The following is a 25,117-nucleotide window of genomic DNA, read 5'->3' as shown; positions in this document are numbered from 1 at the left end:
GTATCTGAAGAGCGGTGGAGGGGTGTGAGTGCGATGTACCTGAGTGGCAGGGGTGAGCTGTGCCCAACGTACCTGAAGAGCTGGGTTGTGAGATGTATTTAAGGACCCGGGGGTAGGGGGGGAATGATATCATTCGTTTGCAGGCATCTGGGAGTCTCATATAAAAATTCAGGGAGACTTGTGATGTCTGGGATTACATTAATGTTACTAGCCATTTTGCAAGCTGGTGTAGCGCGTGCCTGACTGGAGTAGTGTTTGGAGGTGGGCGGGCGTGGTGATGTGTGAACAGGTTATTGAGATTGGCTGTTTTGTGTCGGGGTCCAGGGTTGCTGGGGCAACGGGGGCGGAGCCAGCACGAGTAGGCTGACACAGAAAGCAGCAAGATAGCTAATGAGTGCAAGCTTTAATAAAGTGATATTCTGAGTTCAAAAGCGATGTTCTGCTGTTTAACATCACAGCGGGGAAAGCAGCATGTTGCCTGTTGAGCGTTGCTGCACTGAAAACATTATATTTTGTACTTATTTACTTACTTACTAACTTTTTAGATGTTAGTCTGAATTTAATCGTTCGATTTGTAATGTGTACCGAACCGAAAGTCTCGTACCGAACGGTTCAATACTAATATACGTATCGTTACACCCTTAAAAAAAAAATAAAATAAAAAAAATAATATATATATATATATATATATATATATATATATATATATATATATATATATATATATATATATATATACACACACACACATGTATGTATATATATATATATATATATATATATATATATATATATATATATATATATATATATTTATTTGTTTATTCATTTATTTATTTAAACAACAGTTCTGTGCTATTATTACAACAGTAATAATTAATCATTGAATTCAATTAATAATTGAATAAATAAATTATTTAATTAAAAAACTAATTAATTGAATAAATAAATAATTTTAATAAATAAATAAATAAATACATTATTTAATAAATAAATAAATACATTTCATAATTAAATAAACAAACAAACAAACAAATAAGGAAAGTGGACAAAACAGATGGATTAAAACAGCAGGTGTAAACAGGGCTGTGCTTTCCTTCCTGTATCTAACAATTTGGACAGCGGGTCACGGTCTCACCTTCGCTGTGTGGGCTGCCGACGCTGCCTCCGCCTGCAGTGAAGCTGTAGCCGGGCTCGTGCACTGGATGGGGATTGTATGGGTGAGGAATCGGATACTGATAAGGGAAAGCGAGTGGCCAGGGAGCCACTCCAGGATGGGGCAACGGAGCAAGAGTGTCCTGGTCAGACGCTCCACTAGAACCGTCATGATCATGCAGGGTGAGACTCGCCATATCTAAGGCACAAACAAGAGGGAAACAGAGTTTACTCTAAACCAAAGAATAAAGTAGGGCTGCACGTTATTATATATAGCCCTAAAATAAAGCATGCTTCAGTGTGAGAGAGTGGGGAGAACAGCTGAAGAGGAACTCACTGCCACAGACGTCTCCAAAGATGTAATAGCACTGCTCAGAGAAGGTGATCTTGTTGACGGTGTGGCGGATGTAGCCGGCTTTCAACAGGTTACTGGCGTATTTGCGAGCCTCCCGCCGGTCAGTGAAACCCTCAACGCGATGATACAGCCAATCCACCACATCCGAACCTGATTCATATCAGATAAATATTCAATATTAGACTGTTGTTCCAGGAGAATATACACAGTCAAATTTCATCACATTACCTACACTGTAAAAATGAGTTTTCATCTTGTTTCTAGTCCAAATATCTAGAAATTCTTAAATCAAGCAGCATTTTTGGATAAGCAAAAACTATTGTCTTGTTTTCAGAACTAACAAGTCAAAATTAGGTGAGTTTTTCCTTTAAAAAAAATAAAATAATCTGAGAAAATTAACTTATTTCAAAGCGAAAACTAGACAATTTTGGTTATACCATTGGCAGGTTATTTAGCTTGTTTTAAGGAAAAACTCACTTTATTTTGACTCATTATTTCTTAGGTGTCAAAAGTAATTGTTTCTTCGGTGCACCGCGATGCAGACACAAACAATTCGATATCGGTTCAGTAATAATCATAACCGTTTATTACGTAATGACGTCATTTATCTCCTATGCGCGATGTCGCAGTTGAATACTATGGTGAAGGAGGCGAGGGCAACTAAATAAAACGCTCCTACTAAAAAGGTAGATAATTATGCACAATTCAACTGCTTTGAGTTTGCTGGAAAGTCTTTCATTGACACTGAAGAAGGCACAGCAGACGAGCCGCTATTTCACTACTAGGGAGAAATGCTGTAAAACTCCATCTCTGCCTCTCTCTCCCTCTCTCTCTCTCTCTTTCCCTCTCACTTTGGACATTTGAGCCACTGGCTTGTTTGTGACGTAATTTTTCCTCTCCTCTTGGCTGTTAAAGCGAAACTTGTGAATCCAGACATGAGCGTGCCTGAGGTGCAAGTTTTCTCCACTGTGTCTATTATGGATTACCTGTGATAACCGTGTATTATGCGCATATAGACTGTAACCGCGGCTGTTTCTCCCGCGTCACTCATTGGTGAACAGCGCTTTCGTTTCTAAAGCCAATTGCAGCCCTTTCTGTTGAGTGAGTGAAGACAATGACTAATCACATTGCTTGACAGCTCTCAAAAAGCAAGCGGGATAATATTTAAGGATTTAGGTGATCAAAAGTCGCTGTTTGGAGCTACAGTTCAGAGGCCTACAGTTCAAAATTCATGTTTAACTGAATAAACAGTTAGTAAACACAAGTAAATCTTATTGAACATCATTTATTTTCATCACCAATTATCAGAGTAGAACAGTTTCTCAAGCAGTTTGTGAATATTTTTTGCAAACCAGGAGATAAGCCCCTTGTGTAATGCGCCACCTGGCTTGAGAAACCCATTCTCATAGACTTATTTGGGTAGCACACATATTCTGAATGCCTTTGTCAGAATTCAAATGAGCCGTTCGAGATTACAGTGAGATTAATCTAGATTAAAAAAATTTATTTATGCTCACCTATAGTTAAAATACTTCATAATTTTTTACCCTTAGTAACTGATGAATCAAATCCCTGGTCACATTACTCGTGTTTTCTGGAATCTGTGTGAAGCACCTGTTCTACAGTGTAGATTAGTTTCTTACATTCTAGGAGTGCAGTGGGGGTGTAGATTTACCTATGAAGGCGTTGGGGATGGTGATCTTCAGCCACATTCTGTCCCGCACCTCCAGGCCCGACTCTGGCGATGCCATCGCTTTGGCTACTGCTGCCATGTCACTATGGATAGACAGATGGAAATCCTCGAACCCTGCAGAGAAACACACAGTGAGAAGGGGCACAGAAGTCTACAGATGAGGGCGAATTACAGAGAAGTGCTCTGTGAGAACATCATGGTGTTGTAGCCATTATCAACTAATCCTATGGATGCTTGTATGTCACCATAGCATAGTGGTTCTTAATTCTGGTCCACTCTCCACATTTTGTTTGTCTCTCTTATTTGACACAAAGATCAGTTCATGGATCTCTGTTAATGAGCTGATGATCTGAATCAGGTTTGTTAAGAAAGAAAGACATACAAAATGGGCAGGACTGGGGAGCCAGAGGACTGAAATTAAGAACCACTGCCACCATAGCGGCAGGTTCAAAACTCCAATGGCAGACGGCTGCTTCTCACTCAGGGCTGTCTATGCTATTGAGGAAGAGATCATCACTAATGGGTGGGGCTTTTCCACTCTGGTGACACGTACAAAGCGAGATTGTCAATCAAAAGTGTTTCTGCAGATTATTTTTTTATCAAGCGTGATTATAAAAAATATAATTTCACCGTATTTATCATTAGAGGCTGGTTATATTCACACAATGTTTCCACACAACTGTGTTTAAATCCCTTATAAAAGTTACTTTTGCAGTGAAACTATTGAACAATACCCGTTTTTGACAATTTTGACAAACTTTTCTGATCCACTTCAAACACTACAGTGAGTACGGAAAAGTGGTGTATTGGATCACAAATCTCACGGGTTCGGATCAGTGTAGTTTTTTAGTCATGGATCGGATCATTTTTCAGATCAGCCAAAAAGGGGAGTAGACAAATGTAATTTGCTTTCTATTCATTACGAAAACAGCACTGCAGAACACCATTGGTTTAACAAACAGAATTTAGGATCTGTAATTTGATTAAAAAATAAATGAAGAAATAATCATTTGAATAAAATTAAATTCTAAAATATATTAAGTACTGTGACAAGTTACTACTATTGGTACTGATAATGCTAAATGTAGAAATCTAACATAATTTGTACAGCCTTATTTATTTTTAGTCTCATTTTCAGTAAATGATTCAGTTCTTCACTCATAAAACTTCATGTTTCATTGCTAGATGTATTATTTTTGAGGAATTATTTAGTGGCATATTTTTGATGGCTGGTTGTCGTCACCTATGTGTTAAATAATGTCATTTCTGCTACAACTTCTATTTTTGAGCGTATGATGGCGATTGTAATCTTTACCATAAACATTAGTGGTTTTATCTAAACTATTCTCCCAGTACGGCTGAGTTATTTAACTGTTCATAACTTCATGACTAACTCAAAAGGCTAACAACTGAATCTCTTTGTTGATTTTTGTGTTTTCAGATTTGATTACAGCAATTTGAAGGATTAATAAACATATGCAAATCAGCATCATGTATAATTTATGTTGCGTGGGTGTCGAGATCCCGCTCTTTAAATGATTAATTGTGCAGCTTACACTAGATGCATTAATGCAGGCTAAACAAGTAGTGACAGAAAACACCTTTAATGAAACCCACCACATCCCGAATAACCCACCGCAACTTCTTTCATCATCATTATATTTTAAAGAAAATCCTTAATGCTTTCATACATGTGATTTGAATGACACAACGATGGGTACAACTTTAGGACTAATCTACAAGTAAACATATTAATCCACGGGTCACGTGTGTTCCAAACCATGGGTTGTGATCCATACAAATCACGGATCAACCGTGATCCGTTACACCCTTGATACGGAAAGTATTCACACCCTCCTAAATCTTTCACTCTTTGCTATATTGCAGCCATTGCGGCAAAGTACAGGGATATCCTGGATGAAAATCTTCTCCAGAGTGCTCATGACCTCAGACTGCACCAAATGTTTACCTTCCAACAAGACAATGACCCTAAGCACAAAGCTAAAATAAGAGTGTCTTCACAACAACTCGACTGTTCTTGAATGGCCCAGCCAGAGCCCTGACTTAAACCCAATTGAGCATCTCTAGAGTGACCTAGAAATGGCTGTCTACCAATGTTTACCATCCAACCAGACATAACTGGAGAGCATCTGCAAGGAGGAATGGCAGAGGATCCCCAAATCCTTGTTGCATCTTTCCCCAAAAGACTCATGACTGTATTAAGTCAAAATAGTGCTTCTACTAAATACTGAGCAAAGGGTCTGAATACTGAGGTCATACTTTTCTTTTTATTAAATCTGCAAAAATGTCAACAATTCTGTGTTTCCCTGTCAATACGAAGTGCTGTGTGTACATTAATGAGGAAAAACAATTAACTTAAATGGTTTTAGCAAATGGTTGCAATATAACAAAGAGTTAAACATTTAAAGGGGTTTAAATACGTTCTGTACCCACTGTATATACTACTTCTATAATAACCTCTCTTGATCAAGCTTACAAAGTGTGCTTATTTTCCACAGTTGTAGTCGATGCTCATATAAAATGGCCGGTTTTCATTAGACATTTCATGTATTTTGTTCACAGATATTTATTTTTCATTGGTCAGTTGTTAAAGGCTACAATTGAAACACAGTAAGCGGTGGACTGGCAGATGAAGTGGTCCTCTGGCGACAGACAGCAGGACAGAGGTGGATTATGGGAAACACTTACGCTCAGTCTCTGGAATGGAGCTTGTGATGGAGGAGCTGGTGGAGGTGATTGTGCTCATGGAAGGGCTCATACCGTACACTGGGTACGCCCCCGTCATCGCCGCCGTGTGGGACACCCAGGCTGCAGGGTCTATGGGACGGATCGGCTCACCTGAACAGATACGGGGGGAATGAATGATCACTGTAGATGGTAACAAATGAGATGGTTTAAAACAACAGTTCATGTTAGGGGTGGGCGATAAGAAATAAATCTTATTAATATGCAGTTTAATTCAAAATCTGTAGCCATCGTGTGAAATATTAATTTTTCCCAAGTGTTGTTTAACGGAGGGATTTTGTCAACACATTTTTTGAACATAATAGTTTTTATTGACTAATTCTTATTGTCTTTGTCATGATTACAGTACATAATATTAAATTTAATACATTCCATTAATCGTATTAATTTTTAAAGTGCAATTTAAAGACTTAATTAGGTTAAATAGGCACGTCATTGGACAACAGTGGTTTGTGTTGTAGCCAATTCGAAAGACTAAATGAAATAAGACTTTGAGAAAATTATAATAGTAAATACTGTGCACATTTTCACTGTATATTGTCTTTAGGTAGGTCACTGAGGTCTTCTGATGAATTTATTCTTTCTATACCAAGGTCCCGGTGTAAGGGAAGTGGGGATCAAGCATTTGCTGTTGTCGCCCCAAAACTCTGGAACTTGCATCCACCCCACATTAGACATGTTCCAACCCCTATCTGTTTTTAAAAAGCGTTTGAAACGCCATCTTTGTTCCTTAGTATTCAAGCCTTTTTAATGTTGAGGGGTTTGCCTTATGTTTTAATTGTTATGTATGTGATGTAGATTTTATTTTTAGTATTGATTGTGTTCAGCACTTTGGGCAACGTTGTGTTGTAAAAAATGTGCTATATAAATAACCTAACTAATAAACTAACTAACTAACTAACTAACTAACTAACTAACTAACTAACTTTATGATGTGAGAAATGATAATGAATAATAATGGATTTTTTTTAGATAATTATATTTAAAATAATTATAAAAAACTGGCTAGTTTTTGTTTAACATGAAAATAAATATGGCATTAAAACAGCCAGCAAGTCCCAGTCTTGACGAGCGATTCATTAAATCACGGATTCAAATGATTCACTCAATAGTAGATTCATTTGTGAATGAATTAATACAGTGTGCAGAGCTTCAAGACACAAATGTTGTGCTTTGATTCAATAAAAGCCCAAAAAACAGAGATTATTTGTTTATCTTGTGCAAAGTAAGCGACATACTTGATCATTTCAGCTTACACAAGGTTAAAACAAAAATAACTATATTATTGTAGATGTGAAATATTTTACATCCCCATATCATACCTTCATATCTCTGTATCACTTACTTCGTGGAAGAGTGAAACAGCTACGAGGGTTTGGATCCCAGCATTTGGCTACGGTCAGTGTAATCGGTCTACAAATGAACATGCGGAGCAATCGTGATGAACATCAGTGCTGATTTAAATGTATTTGCATAACCATAATACATAACCACAAAACAGAGAACCACAAACTCTTACCCAGGTTTATGGACAATCTCTCGCAGGACCCTCACTGCATCATCATTACTCATGTTCTCAAAGTTGATGTCATTCACCTATAGCAAAAAACAGTCAGCAAAAAATCAGTACAGCTAAAAGCGACATTATTAGCCCTTTTAGCATATTTGTATCTTATTTCAAATATTTCCAAAGTCCTGTTTAAGTATTATTTTACAGTATTTTCTATGAATTTTTTCTTAATTATTTTGGTTTGACTAGAATACTTTTTTGGTTTATTTTATTTTAAAGATGCAGTATGCAAGTTTGACACCCAGTGGTTGAACTAGGTATTGCACCCCTGGTTCAAAACACGCAAACGCAGGTTGCCAGATATCAACAAGAGCTATCGAGCCTAAAGGCTGATTTAAGTTGCGTTTTAAGTAAAAGCAATGGCACGTGATAGAAGGAATACTTTCCATATTAAAAGAAGTTTTTGTCCTAACCAACACCTCGAATTGATATATTAGAAACGGCATCTATTTCTCACAGCTGAACAACAGGATAAACTGACAATGATCACCTCAGGTATACCTCATGTGCTTTATTCAGAGTTAAATGCTAACAATGTGAGTTTGAATGGCATTTTACAAGACATTTATCACCATACTAATGAAAGCAGCAGCAGATGGTTCACCTCAGATCTTGAAAATAAAATAAACTGATTGAAATTGTACTTTAAAACTGTGACTCAGTGCAAGCCAACATATATCAGTGATTTAGCATCTACATTTAATAATGTCAAAGAGGTTTAATATGTATTAATTAGATTATAAAGCTTACCCTTGCATTGGAGTGCAGTGAGTGCACTATTCTGTGCTTCTGAATGGCTGGATTTACATTTCTGTCGTGTTTCACCTGGTGCAAACAGCCAAATTGCTCATCACTGCAACTCTCGTCACGTAGCGTGTTGTTAGGACACAGGGTTACAATGTAACCTGCTCAACTAATGTTTGTGTTTGTAATGTTTATATTTTTTGCAAATTACTAACCACCCCATGTGGAACTCTGAATCTCCGTCTCATTTTGGAGTCTGCTACTGTCCACCAGAGGTCGCATTTCGGTCGCGGACGCATACTCATTCATGACTGAATAAATGAAATACCCTGTTTACCACCAAGGCAACCCGGGGTGCTGAAATATAATTGGCTAAACTGTCATTGGGCGGGTTAAAATTACCAAAACAAAGACACATTTTCAAAACAGAATATCTGACTTCAGCGTTGTTTTTCAAATAAACTAGAACGTTCACTTAGCATGTTTCTTAAATATCTGCAAACATATTATAGTATTTTTATGCTTTATACGAGTCAAAAACTTTTAAACAGCACCTTAAAAAAACAGCTTAAGGTCATTATTATTAGCCCCTTAATAAATTCTTAATAAAAACAACTAGTAAAATATTATGTACAGACATCATGGCAAAGTTATTAGGATTTAGTTATTAGAAATTTGGTAGTAAAACCAGCTTGTTTAAAAACATGTTGACATTTTTTTCCTCTCCGTTAAACAACACTTCGGAAATATTTGAAAAAGAATACAATTTCACAGGATATATATTATTCATGTTGTATTTTGTTTGCTAAACTGAAAATGTAAACCTTTGTCAATTTGTATGACAATGTTTAAACTAAAAAAAATAAATAAAAAAAAGTCACAGGAGGGCTAATAATTTAGTTTTTAAGAGTATACGTTGAGCAGTGAAGTCAGACCTGCAGAAGCATGTCCCCAGGCTCGATGCGTCCGTCAGCAGCCACCGCTCCACCCTTCATGATGGAGCCGATGTAGATTCCTCCATCACCCCTCTCATTACTCTGCCCGACGATACTAATGCCCAGAAAATTATACTTCTCTGTTGCAAGAGGACGATACAAAAACAAGATAGACAGATGAAAATCGAAGTACAAACTTACCATATGTATAGCAACCATGACAACAACAACAAAAAAAGATGGAAGTTTTTCCAATTAGTTGCAATTCGGAAATTCGGAGGTCTGAAAATCCAAACTTCTGAAAACAAGTTTTGAAAAATCATAGTATTATATTAAATAACACTATCATTTAGTCATTCATTCATTGTCCTTTGGCTTAGTCGTTTGCTGTTTGTTCAAACTACTTATTTAAAATGAGCTGAAACAACACAATTCTTGAAGTTTTTTTTTGTGACAACTTAATTGTTTCATGTTCAAATTTATAAAAACTAATAAGTTCACTTTACTCCTTCATGTTGTCCCAACACAAATCGATTGTTTTGTGAAGCAAAACTTAAAAAAAAAAATCAACAATGCCACCAATCCTCACTTACGATTTAAAGCTCTGATGTTTGCTTACAAAGAGACTTCTTGTTTTACTTCTTCTTATCTGCTCTTACTTTTGCAGATTTATGTGCCCTCCAGAAACTTGCGTTCTGTGAATGAACGTCCAAGTTATTGTATAACAGTGGTTTGTTTTGTAGACAGTCGGAAAAAAAAATAGCTTAAAGGGGCTAATGATTTTGACCTTAAAATATATTTTTAAAAATTTAAAACTGCTTTTATTCTAGCCGAAATAAAACAAATAGGACTTTTTCCAGAAGAAAAAATATTATCAGACATGCTGTAAAAATTTCCCTGCTCTGTTAAACATCATTTGGAAAATATAAAAAAAAGAAGAAAAAAATTCAAAGGGGCTAATAACTCTGACTTCAACTGTATGTACATTTTACTGGATATTTTTCAAGATAATAGTATTCAGCCTAAAGTGAAAGTTAAGGACTTAACTAGGTTAATTGGGTCTTTTAAGCAAGTTAGGGTAATTAGGCAAGTCATTGTTTAACAGTGGTTTGTTCTGTAGACAATTAAAAAAAATATATATTCTTAAAGGGGGCTAATGATTTTGACCTTAAAATGATATAAAAAACTGCTTTTATTCTAGCCGAAATAAAACAAATAAGACTTTCTTCAGAAGAAAAAATATCATAAGAAATACTGTGAAAAATTCCTTGCTCTGTTAAACATCACTTGGGAAATATCACAGGAAATAAATCACAGGAGGGCGAATAATTTCGACTTCAACTGTATACAAAGCAAACGTGCACATACTCACCCATGTTTAAAGTGACAGTGATGATGTTCAAAGACATGGTTGAGTCAGTAATGCTGCTGAACGATGAGGACTGGAGAGAAAGAGACACGAGGACACATTTAAAAACACTCAACAATGATACGCACGTGAGGTTTTCATCAGACACAAAAGTCTCACCCTCTCCATCCTGGGTGCTTTGGGTTTCCGTCTGCGTCTGCGATGGCGTCTCATGAGACGGGACGATGTGCTTTGCTCGGTGGAGCTGCTGAACCTGTAGTGGCATCACAGATTAATCGTCAGAAATCATGCATTTACTGTCTTTCCTATACATTTTGAGCTCTCTGCTTTGATTGGTCGCGAGAGTCAAGTGACTCCCACCAGCCAATCGTCTGCATAAGGGTGGTTGTGTGTGTGTCAGAGCATGGAAAAGCATGCTTTGTGTTGGCTTTCCAGAGCATGTGATTTGAAAGTGCATTAAGGCGCCTTTATAAGAAGAACATGTATTTAAAGGAGCCATATGCTACACTCATATGCTGATAACTGCAATTATACAGGCTCAGGGTACCCCCGGGAAACCGGAGCACCCGGAGGAAACCCCCAACATGAGGAGAACATGCAAACTCCACACAGAAATGCTAACTGACCCAGCCGGGATTCAAACCAGTGACCTTCTTGCTGTGAGGCGACAGTGCTAACCGCTGAGCCACCGTTTATCCTTATTGTCAAATTGTCTGGTAGTGTGAAAAAACTGAGCAAGAACAGTCAGGAATTGACCTGCTGGCGGAGTCGTCGTCCTCTGAGTCGAAGAAGCTGGTGGTGTCCAATTCGCTGCTCATCAGTGTGGATGAGCTCTCATATCCGGCGATGTCCGGCCGGCGCTCCGCTCGAGAGTGACCGTTCAGCCGACCTCCTGCAACAAACAACACAACACATTAATTTAACTCATTAACACTCACTAATTAAACAAGCCCGATGCGGTTACACACTCGCTAAACAGCACATTCACATTACAAAGCGTCATTTTTGTGATACTCTACAACAGACATGTCCAAACTCGGTCCTGGAGGGCCGGTGTCCTGCAAAGTTTAGTTCCAACCCTAATCAGACACACCTGGGCTAGCTAATCAAGCTCTTACTAGGATTTCTACACTGAAAACCCTAATATAAGTTGACTGAACTCGTTGCCTCAATTTAATTGAGAAATGGAGTCTCCCAAAACTTGCATATTTAAGTTTATTTACTTAGTACTAAGTTTGGTATATATATATATATATATATATATATATATATATATATATATATATATATATATATATATATTTTTTTTTTTTTTTTTTTTAAAAGTCAGAATTATTAGCCCCCTTCAATTTTTTTGCTTTTTTAAATATTTCCCAAATGATGTTTAACAGAGCAAGGACATTTTCACAGTATGTCTGATAATATTTTTTCTTCTGGAGAAAGTCTTATTTGTTTTATTTCGGCTAGAATAAAAGCAGTTTTTAATTTTTTAAACACCATTTTAGGGACAAAATTATCAGCCCCTATAAGCCGTATTTTTTCTCGATAATCTACAGAGCAAACCATCTTATATATTAACTTGCCTAATTACCCTAACCTGTCTAGTTAACTTAATTAACCTAGTTAAGCCTTTAAATGTCATTTTAAGATGTATAGAGTTGGGTAGTAATTAATAATAAGTTATTAAAACTATTATGTTTAAAAATGTGTTGAAAAAATCTGCTCTCCGTTAAACAGAAATTGAGGAAAAAATAAACACACTGCAAAAAATGCTTTTCTTACTTAGATTTTTTGTCTTGTTTCTAGTCCAAATATCTAAAAATTCTTATATCAAGAAACATTTTCTAGGCAAGCAAAATATATTGTCTTGTTTTCAGAAATAATATCCCAATATTAAGGGAGTTTTTCCTTGAAACAAGCAAAATAATCTGCCAATGGGGTAAGCAAATTAATCATGTTTTTCCTTTTGACATAAGATTATTTTGCTTACCCCATTGGCAGATTATTTTGCTTGTTTTAAGGGAAAACTCACCTAATTTTGGCATATTATATCTTAAAACAAGGCAGTATGTTTTGCATGTCTAAAAAATTCTTCTTGATTTAAGAGTTTTTAGATATTTGGACTAGAAACAAGACAACAAATCTAAGTAAGAAAAGCATTTTTTGCAGTGCAAGCAGTGTAATAATTCAGGGGGGCTGATAATTCTCACTTCAACTGTGTGTATATATACATATATATATGCATGTGTGTGCATATGTGCAATAACATACTATGAAAGAATGTTAAATGAATTCAAAACAAAAAATAAGGAGCCATTTATTCACATTATGATGAATAATTAAACCTGAACCCATTTGTTTTCTGATTTAAAAAAAGACCCTGCACTTAAAAGGTTGCACATATTAGAATTTTACAGTCAAGACTACATCTGTGAAAACTACCTATTTTTTTTTCAAAGGATTAATTATGACTTTGAGCTCACTACACATGAAATCTTAGGTTTATGCATTTTCATGGTACATAAGTTAAATTAACTCATATTTTTCTGTGATAGGACCAAAATGCTAAATTTTAAGTTATGTTCAGTCAACTTTACTTCATTGTTTAAGTAAAGACAACATTAGGGTTTAAAGTGTAGAAACATCCTTGCAGGTGTGTTGAGGCAAGTTGGAGCTAAAATCTGCAGGACACCGGCCCTCCAGGACCCAGTTTGGACACCCCTGCTCTACAACTTTAATTCATATTTTTATATTACTGTGAGGGGTGGGTTTAGGGTTGGGGTAGGGGTAAGATGACATTAATAAAATACAAATAATAAGTAATTTAATACAAAATATAAATAATTCTCATTATAATTACTGTTTTTACATTACTGTAACTCTTTTGGACACTGTACAACAATAATTAATATTTTTACATTACTATTATGAGTAGGATTATGGTAGGTGTAGGGGTAGACATTAATAAAATAAACTTTATGGGGAGTTTAATAAACAATATAAATAAATCTCGTCAACGTCCTGCAGCTGTATCCCTTCTAGCAACAGCCCAGTCGTATGGGTGAACTGACCATGGTCATGTGTGTCTTTCCTTCGAGGTCTCTCTCGGTCTCGATCTCTCTCTCTCTCCCGCTCTCTCCTTAGCGATGGGCCCACCTCTGGCTCTGTATCATTGCCCAAGTCATCCTGACTTCCTGCGGCATTTGCACTGAATTAAAAGAGAAAAACACAATGATGAAAGGAGGATGCTTGACAGAAAAAAAATCTGTGAATCTTCATTGATTCATTCATGTTTCTTCAGCTTAGTCTCTTATTTATTTTTCAAGGGTCACCACAGTGGAATGAACCTCCAACTATTCCGGCATATGTTTTACACAGCAGATGCCCTTCCAGCCGCAACCAAGTACTGGGAAACACACATACACACTCACACTCACATACACACACATACACGACGGCCAATTTAGTTTATTCAATTCACCTATAGCGCATGTCTTTGGACTTTGGGGGAAACTGGAGCACCCGGAAAAAACCCACACCAACACAGGGAGAACATGCAAACTCCACACTGAAATGCCAACTGACCCAGCTGGAGCTAGAACCAGCGACCTTCATACAGGCCATGTCACCACAACGAATGATTTCAGAGGTTCAATAGCTGTATGTTTCCATCTAAAGCTGTGAATTAAACTGGGATATGGCATAAAAGATTTGCGAATAAAGCAGCGTTTCTATACAATCAGTCAAAGAGAACAAAATCGTCACTTCCTGATAAACTGGTGCCAAATATGAAAAGAAAGACAGAATTTGCTGCAGTAAAGAAGCTGCGTCTTTTCCTTATTTATTAAATTACTTTGCTCAAGACGGCTCATCTCCGTGTGGAGGGATTTCCCGCCGCAACCGGTTTGTCCGCTTAGCTCGTATAGTGTTACGTTGGCGGAGCGGAGCCCCGGAGGAGGAGGAGCCGGCCGCAGCGATGACCAGGTTCGAGTCTGGGGAAGAGCGGTTCCAGAAATCAGGTAAGATGAAAAACAGAATCCAAAAAATAAAAGCGAACGAGTTCATGACAGGGCGAGAATGCAGTGAAATCTAAAAACTCGGTCAAAATCGGACGAGGGCTTTTGCTTTTCTTTTCTGGACGGCTTTTGTAAATCGTTGCTTGGGTTTTGGGAAGGAGGAGGAGGGTGGCTGGGTCGGCCGATTAGCTGGCCGCCTAGTCGATCGTTCAGTCAGTCAGTCAGTCGGATAGACGGTCGCTCGACAGCAGGCTCTGGCGGCTTTTTATGCAAGAACAGCGCGCGCTCCCGAGAGGCGTTCGAGATGCGAAAAAGCGCACACATCGGCCTCTTGCGGATTCGCGAAAACAAAAACTGCACAAATATGTACCTCCAGAAAGGGCTACGTGTCCACCATGAGCCTGGGTTGGATTTTTTTAGATTTGTTTTATCTTTATGTTTGTATTGTTTGGGTTTTTACTAACATCTGGCTCAGTTCCATGTCAACAGCTCCTTTAGAAACATTATTTCCAGGAAAATACATGACGTGTTCAATACTTATTTAACCCGCTGTAGCAATTTTTGACTACAAATGTCAAAAATCACCTCAAAACAAGACAGAAGAAGAAAACTTTATAACGTTAAAAAAATGTTCTTTAACAGCAACTTTACAAATTAAAGCAAGCAAAGCATAATCTGACCCCTTTAGGACTAACCAATAAATGTTTCACAATGGTTTTTGAAGGCATCATAAATGTCAGCAGATCCCATGTGTGTCTGTGCCAAAGTACAGTGTTTAACTGTGATAAAAAATCCCGTCCGACAGTTCCGATGTTCACCAGCAGAGGGCGAGCACAGCTGTAATTAACTGCTCTTGTCTGTGTGTTCAGCCCATGAATAATTAACCTGCACACAAACACACTGGCGCAGAGGGGAGGCTTGCTGCCTGACGGACAGAACAGGAAACACACACACACAGACAGGAAACACCAGCAGGACAAACACATGTGGTTACACGCAGATAAAGAGACCCACTGACCAACAAAGCCACAAACAGACCAGTGGGAAAGCCACAAATGTGGAGGGCTGCATGCACTGATGCCGACAGGGAAATTATCACTGTGCTGTAGGGTTTTATCAAAATAAATCATACTGGCTTTATTTTGACCAACGCAGAGTGTGAAAATTGCACGGTGAAATAATAAACATTTGACATACCAGTAGAGCGCTACAGCACACGCCCTTTCTCAGCAGCCGTGATTCCACATTTACATTCAGTCATTTAGCAGACGCTTTTAACCAGAGCGACTTACAAATGAGGACAAGGAAGCAATTTACACAACTATAAGAGCAACAATGAATAAGTGCTGTAGGCGAGTTTCTGGTATGTAAAGTGTAAGAAGCAAAGCATTAGTAATTTATTTATTTAGGTTTGTAATACAGTTGGCGAGGCAGTGGCGCAGTAGGTAGTGCTGTCGCCTCACAGCAAGAAGGTTGCTGGTTCCAACCTCGGCTCAGTTGGCGTTTCTGTGTGGAGTTTGCATGTTCTCCCTGCCTTCGCGTGGGTTTCCTCCGGGTGCTCCGGTTTCCCCCACAGTTCAAAGGCATGCGGTACAGGTGAACTGGGTAGGCTAAATTGTCCGTAGTGTATGAGTGTGTGTGTGTGGATGTTTCCCAGAGATGGGTTTGCGGCTGGAAGGGCATCCTTGGGCAACAAGTTGGCGGTTCATTCTGCTGTGGCGACCCCGGATTAATAAAGGGACTAAGCCGACAAGAAAATGAATGAATGAATGCAATACAGTTAGCGGTAGTTGCAGTTGCAGATTAGGAAGGGAAGTGGAGACTAAATGGAGATTCCAGACATATTTGACCATTCAATTCCTCCAAAGGGATTTCAAAATGATACACAACAAAATACATGTTTGAAATCAAATAGACTTGCTCTTGAGAAAATAAAGTGTACACTGCAAACAATGCTTTCTTATTTAGATGTTTTAAAGCTGTTTCTATTCAAAATATTTTAAAAATCTTAAATCAAGAAGCATTTTCTAGACGAGCAAAACATTGTCAACATTTTTCTGAGAAAAATATGTCAAAAATAATTGAGATTTTTCTTAAAACAATCTAAATAATCTGCCAGTGGGGTTATAATAATAATAATTATAATTCCTTACATTTATATAGCGCTTTTCTGGGCACTCAAAGCGCTTTTTACACACAGTGGGGGGATTTCCTCATCCACCACCTGTGTGCAGCATGCACCTGGATGACGCGACGGCAGCCATTTTGCGCCAGACCGCACACCACACACCAGCTGATTGGTGGAGAGGAGACAGTGATGAAGCCAATTGGAATATGGGGATGGTTAGGAGGCCATGATGGACAGAGGCCAGTGGGCAGACTTGGCCAGGATGCCGGGGTTAAACCCCTACACTTTTCGAAGGACATCCTGGGATTTTTAACGACCACAGAGAGTCGGGACCTCGGTTTAACGTCTCATCCGAAAGACGGCGCTCACTGAGCAGTATAGCGTCCCCGTCACTATATTGGGGCATTAGGACCCACACAGACCGCAGGTTGAGCGCCCCCTGCTGGCCTCACTAACACCACTTCCGGCAGCAACCTAGCTTTCCCATGTGGTCTCCCATCCAGGTACTGACCGGGCACAGCAATGCTTAGCTTCAGTGGGCGACCATGTGAGAGTTGCAGAGAGCTAGCTGCCGGCAAAATAATCTTTTTTCAAACGGGAAAAAACCAAGATGACTTTGCTTACCCCATTGCCAGATTATTTCATTATTTCTTAAAACAAGACACTTGCTTTGCTTGTCTAGAAAATGCTTCTTGATATAAGAAATTGTACATATTTAAACTAGAAAAAAGACAAAAAATCTAAGAGAGAAAAGCATTTTTTGCAGTGAAAAATGAAAATACTGCAGTGTACAGTGTATACAGTGTACTGTATATAATAATATACCCTTACAAAGAGTACTTAATAATAACACTGCAAAAATGCTTTTCTTACTTAGAGTTTTTGTCTTTTTTTTCTAGTTTAAATATGTAAAAATTCTTAAATCATTAAGCATTGTTTCAGTAAAAATAATGTCATAATTAGGAGTTTTTCCTTAAAAATAGCGGTCCCACTTTATAATAAGTGTCCTTAACTACTGTGTACTTACATAAAAAAAATAAATACAATGTACTTACTGTGTTTATAATGTATTTGAGAACACTTGTGGTGCTTTTAAGTTGGGATAGAGGTTGAGTTATGGAGAGGTTTGGTGGCATGGGTAGGTTTAAGGGTGGGTTAAGGTGTAAGGGATGGTCAACAGTGCATTTACCAACGTAATAACAAAAGTTAATTACAGATGTCATTACATACATGTATTTAATCAAGCATAAGTACACAGTAAATACATGTGTTTACACAATAAGTACATTGTAACAAACTATTAATTCCTGTGTAAGTACATATTAGTTAAGGACACTTAATATAAAGTGGGACCAAAATAGCAAACTAATCTGGCAATGAGGGAGGCAAAATCATTTTATTTCTTGCGAAAACAAGATTATTTTGCTCCTTTGAAGGAAAAACTTTTAAAAATAATTTAAGTACAAAATGTATTTATTATTTCTGAAAAAAAGACCACATTTTTGGCTTGTCTAGATAGAAAATGATTTAAAGATAGAAAATGATTTAAGTTTGTGGGTATTTAAACTAGAAACAAGACAAAAACAGTAAGTAAAGCTTTTTTTGCAGTGAAAAATAAACTGAAAAAATTACTTTTACTTTCAAAATGCGATTAAAATAAAGGATTTTTTAAAGGAATCAGCTAAAATTAAGTGTTCTTTCTCAGTAGCATTAATTTTATGTAATTACTTGTATAATGTTTGAAATATCCTACAAGCGTATGGCCAAATATACTGACACACTTTTATCATGGAATAAAAACTTGCTTCGTGTTTTTACAATTACACATTTTACTGATGAAATTGCGATTTGGTGTATCTATAATTCTTTTTGTTTGGCATTTTTGCCTTTATTTGATAGGACAGTGGGATGAGGGGAAATTAAGTGGGATAGACAGGAGGGGGACAGGATCAGGAAACGTCCACGAGCCGAGGCTCGAACTCGGGACAACTGGAGCGATGTTGTGATATATATCCACGCACTAACCACTGGACTATCGGAACAGACCCTATTTGATATATATAAATTATTATCATAATTATAAGCAAACCTAAAAAGAGATGTGAGGATGGGTGAAGAAAAACAACCCAGCAGGCACACAATATCATAAGACGTTAATATTAGGTCAGATTTAATTCGTGACGTCAGGTGACCAAAATTCAATGTCTAGCCAGCATCTTAGGACAACGTCATTTTGATGTCTAATGATGACGTCAAATGTGACGTTGATATTGGGTTGGGTCATGACATCAAGCCGATTTTCCTTTCCAAACAAAATGCGACATCCCATGATGTCAGAGCACATCGTCAATCTGACATCATGTTGACGTCCTGTGACTGCTGGGTATATTCACTTTGAACATTGACTATCATTCATTCACTCATTTTCTTTTCGGCTTAGTCCCTTTATTAATCTGGGTTTGCCACAGTGGAATGAACTGCCAATTTATCCAGAATGTGTTTTACGCAGCGGATGCCTGTTCAGCTGCAACCCATCACTGGGAAACACTACTTGACTATTATAATTATTCTAAATAAATCTTTTGCAGTTTAATCAAGGCCAGTTTTGATTTAATTAGCTTAACAGGCCTAATAACGCTTCACCTCCACCAGGGTTTTTCTATCTCTTATCCGCTTTCCCATTGAAACGAGCACTTGAAGCAGTCGATGCCTTTGTAGGTAAAACATTGATTTCAATCGATGAGCGTGTCTTTCTATGAGGGCCTGCAGGGTTAATTACATTCACAAGTAATGGAGTCTGAAGCTTATTGAGAACTGAAACACACACACACACACACACACACACAGATCTGCGAGTCGTAACACACTCGCTGTGATCAGGCAGATGTCATTAAAGGTATTGACGTGCTAGTGCTCTCTTGAGTTAGAGCTCTGATTAGTTCACATTAGAGGAAACCTTTCAGACTGAAGGCTAATGAGTTTATGTCAACACTGAGCACTTCCTGTCTCTAACCGCCTCCAGGCTGTCAGCTGCATTGTGTTGTTGTTATTTAAAGATATTAAGTCATGTTGAAATTTAAGGTTGTTTTTCCTGTATTCATTTGATATGCAAAGACAACAAGTATATGTAGGAGGATTTTAGCAATTTCACAAAAGTTTAGTCATTTCTGCAACCAATAAATCATTTTAATTCCATTGGTTAATGTTAGTTAAAGTATTTGCTAACACGATGTTAAACGGAACCTATTATGTCTCTTTTTAATAAGGTTTAAAATAAGTGCATCCGCAAAGTATTTATAGCGCTTCAGTTTCATGTTACAGCCTTATTCCAAAATGGATTAAATTCATTTATTTCCTCAACATTCTACACACAATCCCCCATAATGACAAAGTGAACAAAGAGTTTTCGAAATTGTTGCAAATGAATTGAAAATAAAAATCTAAAAAAAAAATAACACGTACATCAGTATTCACAGCCTTTGGCAGCGATTACAGCCTCAAGTCTTTTTGAATATGATGCCACAAGCTTGGCACACCTGTCTTTGGGAATTTTTGCTCATTCCTCTTTGCAGTACCTCACAAGCTCTATCAGGTTGGATGGAAAGTGACGGTGTACAGCCATTTTCAGATCTCTCCAGAGATGTTCAATAGGATTTAGGTCTGGGCTCTGGCTAGGCCACTCAAGGACATTCACTGAGTTATTGTGAAGCCACTCCATTGATATTTTGGCAGTGTGCTTTGGGTAATTGTCCTGCTGGAAGATGAACAGTCGCCCCAGTCTGAGGTCAGGAGCACTCTGAAGCAGGTTTTCATTCAGGATGTCTCTGTACATTGCTGAATTCATCTTTCCCTCTATCCTGACTAGTCTTCCAGTTCCTGCTGCTGAAAAACATCCCCACAGCATGATGATGCCACCACCATGCTTCACTGTAGGGATGGTATTAACCTGGTGATGAGCGCTGCCTGGTTTTCTCCAAAGGTAACGCCTGGCATTCACTCCAAAGAGATCAATTTTAGTCTCATCAGACTAGAGAATGTAGTTTCTTATGGTCTGAGAGTCCTTCAGATGCCTTTTGGAAATTCCAGGAGGGGAGTGTCTTTCATCTGGCACCTCTACCATACAGGCCTGATTGCTGGATTGCTGCACAGATGGTTGTCCTTCAGTAAGGTTCTCCTCTCTCCACAAAAGTAAGCTGGAGCTCAGACAGAGTGACCATCAGGTTATTGATCACCTCCCTGACTAAGGCTCTTCTTCCCCGATCACTCATCTTAGATGTTCGGCCAGCTCTAGGAAGAGTCCTGGTGGTTCCAAATATCTTACACTTACGGATAATGGAGGCCACTGTGCTCACTGGAACATTCAGAGCAGCAGAAATGTTTCTGTAACCTTCCCCAACTTTGTGCCTCGAGACAATCCTGTCCCAGAGGTCTACAGACAATTCCTTTGTCTTCAAGCTTGATTTTAATATGTTGGCGGGGAAAGAGTTAAGCATGCACAGAATTTTTGGTCAGTGACTATCATGGCAACACTGGTAAAATGACGCTTTTCATCTTGTCAATAAAAGTTTAGTCAATAAAATGTGGCTTTGTTATTGCGTTGTGTTTTTTAATCAGTAATTTGAGTTACATTTAAAGAATTTATAAATATATATATTGTTATAGTATTCAATAAAATAATAAACAATTATTACAATTTTACATTTTTTATTTAGATTTTCGGGCAAGTGTATCCAGAATATTTGATTTTGGCACAGAATTTAATTTTTTAATGCATCATACACACACACACACACACACACACACACACACACACACACACACACACACACACACACACACACACACACACTGTATAGTTCACCCACTGGAAGGAAGGGGGTCTGGAGTCTCCGATGCCTCCAGTTCTCTCCAGCGGAGGCTGCAGGTCAGCCTGAGTGTCGGCGCACACAGAACCGCCATCAGAACCATGAGAGCCGTCTGCAGACACCAGCTGTTCACACACACAGAGACAGACACAATGGTATCAGCTTATCTACAGCACAGGAAGATAAGATCTTTTTACAACATCTGTGACAAGGTTGAGAAGTCTCATGCTAACATAACAGTTTTTAATTTTGAATCATTTTAAGCTCAAACTTATTTAAGCAATATTGTTTTTGATTATTTACAGATCAAACTACTGTTATACAATGATTTGCCCAATTCCTCTAATTTGCCTAATTAACCTAGTTAAGCCTTAAAATGTCCCTTTAAGCTGTATACTAGCATCTTGAAAAATATCTAGTCAAATATAATTTACTATCATCATGGCAAAGATAAAATAATTCAGTTATGAGAAATGAGTTACTAAAACTATTATGTTTATAAATGTGTTGAAAAAAATCTGTTAAACAGAAATTGGAAAAAAATATATACTTAACTTATAAAATATAACAATACTAATAATATCGACTTCAACTGTATGTCCTTTTACCCTTCCAGAAAACACATTTATAACACTTCATTTTACATGTCATTTAACAAATGAACGAATCAAATTAATTGTATTCCTCCTTACACTCTAAAAAATGATTTGTTGTCATAACTCAGTGTTGGGTCATGACAACCCAGCATTTTTTGAAGGTAACAAACATAATTTCATTCAGAATGCCTGGTAGTGCACTACAGTGGGGGAAGTAAGAATTGAACACAGCACTACTTTTCTCAGAAAAATTATTTCTAAAGGTGTGGCTGAAATAACTAAAGAAACTCATATTTGCAAAGAAATCAAACTAATTAATTAACAAATTATGTTATGTGTAATAAAATGCAGTGACACAGAGAAAAAGTATTGAACACATGAAGAAAGGGAGGTGTAGAAAGGCAGTGAAAGTCCAGACAGCAGCTGAAATCTCTCAGTAGTCCTACAGCAACCGTCTGCCCTTCCTCAGTGTAAATGAATATGAGCTGCTTCAGTCCAACATCTACATTAGCAGAATGATGAAGATGAAACCAGGGTGGACATTTCAGTAAGTCATAAGCTATGTTTCTATCCAAAAATGCGAATGAACTTCATGTACAAAACTGGATTATCGCATAAAAGACATACGAATAAAGGAGCATTTCCATTCAACAAGTCAAAGAGAACAAAATCGTCACTTCCTGATTATCTGGCGCCAAATATCTTCAGTAAAAATGGAATTTTGCGTGAATCTTTTCTTCATTTAATAAATTAATTGCACCTCAAAAGCCATCCTGACACGCAGTGAACACACGGTGGCGTTTGAAGGTGTCAGACGCAGAGCACAGATTTTGATTTTGGAGGTCATTAATAATATAACTGAAATATAATAATACTGAAATGGTTAAGGTGTTTTAGAATGACCAAAACAACATTTCAGATGGTTTACAGTGTGCTCAGCCTGCTAGTTTGTTCATTCACAGACATTTTTATCATCACATGATCTCTTATAACTAAATCACATGACCTTATTAATGCGCATACTGGAATTTGTTCGGTAAAGGTGTTTTCATTGTAGTTTATGCACATCTTTTCTTATTGAATAAAAAGTTTATCCTACTCAGTGATGAGCATGTTCATTAAGCACATTTCAAAATGTATGCACATCTTGGCGTTTCCATCAACTGGTTTTTATGCGTATATTCAAAATGTGCATAAAAATAGGTGGATGGAAACATAGCTAATGATCCAAAACACAGGCGAGCAAACTCTCTAATGCTTTCAGAGAAAGAAAATCAAGCTGTAGAATGGCCCAGCCAATCACCTGATTCCAATCCAATAGAGAAAACGAAATAAAGATCAGATTTGAAAGACGAGATCTACAGAACCATCAAGATTTTTACACTCTGTTTAGACGTCTTTAAGCTGCCAGCACCAAAAAAAGCCTTTTATTCATTCATTCATTTTCTTGTCGGCATAGTCCCTTTATTAATCCGGGGTCGCCACAGTGGAATGAACCGCCAACTTATGCATCACATTTTTATGCAGCGGATACCCTTCCAGCTGCAACCCATCTCTGGAAAACATCCACACACACTCATTTACACTCATGCACTACAGACAATTTAGCCAACCCAATTCACCTGTACCGCATGTCTTTGGACAGTGGGGGAAACCGGAGCACCCGGAGGAAACCCACGCGAGCGCAGGAAGAACATGCAAACTCCACACAGAAATGCCAACTGAGCCACCCGAGGCTCAAACCAGCGACCTTTTTGCCCACTGCGTAGCCTAAAAGCCATTTACGTAAAGTATTAAATACATTTCAATAGTTCAGCTCTTTCTCTGTGTCATTTGATTGTCATTAGACAGAACTCATTTCTCAGATTTGTTTTTTTGCTTTGTTTTATTTGTATATTTGTATTATTATTATTATTATTTTACCAAAATCTGGCTCAATTCCATATTGACAGCTCCTTTAGAAACATTATTCCCAGGTAAACACATGACGTGTTCAATACTTATATCCCCCACTGTACACTGAAAACAGTGTGTATATTCTAATCCCACAGCAGTAGATTTCCATTGTGTTGACAGAGTTAAACCATAATCAAAGTCACTTTTCTCCATGTTTGAAAAACCAACTCCTTTCCAAGGACACTTACAGTTTCAATAAATGAATCAGAATGCCATGAACCCATTAGTGATGATCATTAAGAGTCTGTTGGAAAGAGAGCGTTCACATGCCTGCTGGACAAACAGAGAGCCTCTTATAAGAGCACATCCGCTGGGATCCGTCCCGCGACGCTGCCCACAATGTGCTGCATTGGAGACTCAACACCAGCCCTAAATCTGTCTGATTGAATCTTCTCGTTACCGACGGAATATTTTAGGAGTGTTTTTCAGCCACCCTGTGACTTCACTTAGATAATCCAATAAGAGCCAACATGGAAGGGGACAAAGCACTGCATCCATCTTCCCTTTTTACACGTTAGACAGTATTTTCCTTCTTTTTATTTCAAACAACAATACGCTAACATGAAGAAGACAATGGAGTGAAATGTAAGGTACAGCTAAAGTCAGAATTATTACCCCTCAGAAGTATTTTTTTAAATCATTAAATTATTTTAATTTAATAATTTAATTTATTATTATTATTATTTAAATTATCTTATTTTAATTAATTATTAAATTATTTTATTAAATTATTTTTTAAATTATTTTTAACTTCTGTTTAACAGAGAGAAGAATTGCTCAACACATTTCTAAACATAATAGTTTTAATAACTCATTTCTTATAACTGATTTCCTATATCTTTGCCATGATGTTGGCGTGGGTTTCCTCCGGGTGCTCCGGTTTCCCCCACAGTCCAGACACATGAGCTGTAGGTGAATTGAATAAGCTAAATTGGCCGTAGTGTGTGTGTGTGTGTGTGTGTGTGTGTG

At 37.6% G+C, this 25,117-nt stretch overlaps 1 protein-coding gene across 2 annotated transcripts in view; it reads right to left on the bottom strand.

Annotated features, from left to right (window-relative positions):
- The window catches only part of dvl3b (dishevelled segment polarity protein 3b), a 59,420-nt gene that overhangs the window by 2,712 nt on the left and 31,591 nt on the right, over window positions 1-25,117 (bottom strand). The window contains exons 3-14 of one of the 2 annotated variants that reach the window (XM_001920207.9): window positions 21,597-21,721; window positions 13,659-13,795; window positions 11,344-11,479; window positions 10,747-10,840; window positions 10,591-10,660; window positions 9,219-9,358; window positions 7,489-7,565; window positions 7,315-7,382; window positions 5,913-6,062; window positions 3,186-3,317; window positions 1,493-1,660; window positions 1,139-1,354 (exon numbers count right to left, since the gene is read on the bottom strand). In XM_001920207.9, the coding sequence (XP_001920242.3) occupies window positions 1,139-1,354; window positions 1,493-1,660; window positions 3,186-3,317; window positions 5,913-6,062; window positions 7,315-7,382; window positions 7,489-7,565; window positions 9,219-9,358; window positions 10,591-10,660; window positions 10,747-10,840; window positions 11,344-11,479; window positions 13,659-13,795; window positions 21,597-21,721 (1,513 nt within the window). The remainder of the gene's footprint in view (window positions 1-1,138; window positions 1,355-1,492; window positions 1,661-3,185; window positions 3,318-5,912; window positions 6,063-7,314; window positions 7,383-7,488; window positions 7,566-9,218; window positions 9,359-10,590; window positions 10,661-10,746; window positions 10,841-11,343; window positions 11,480-13,658; window positions 13,796-21,596; window positions 21,722-25,117) is intronic. The other variant, XM_068214968.2, reaches the window with a different exon arrangement.

This window comes from Danio rerio, chromosome 18 (genome assembly GCF_049306965.1).
Source record: "Danio rerio strain Tuebingen ecotype United States chromosome 18, GRCz12tu, whole genome shotgun sequence".
Lineage (NCBI taxonomy): Eukaryota > Metazoa > Chordata > Actinopteri > Cypriniformes > Danionidae > Danio > Danio rerio.
The sequence above is the reverse complement of the archived record's forward strand: the minus strand, read 5'-3'. Positions and strand labels throughout refer to the sequence as shown.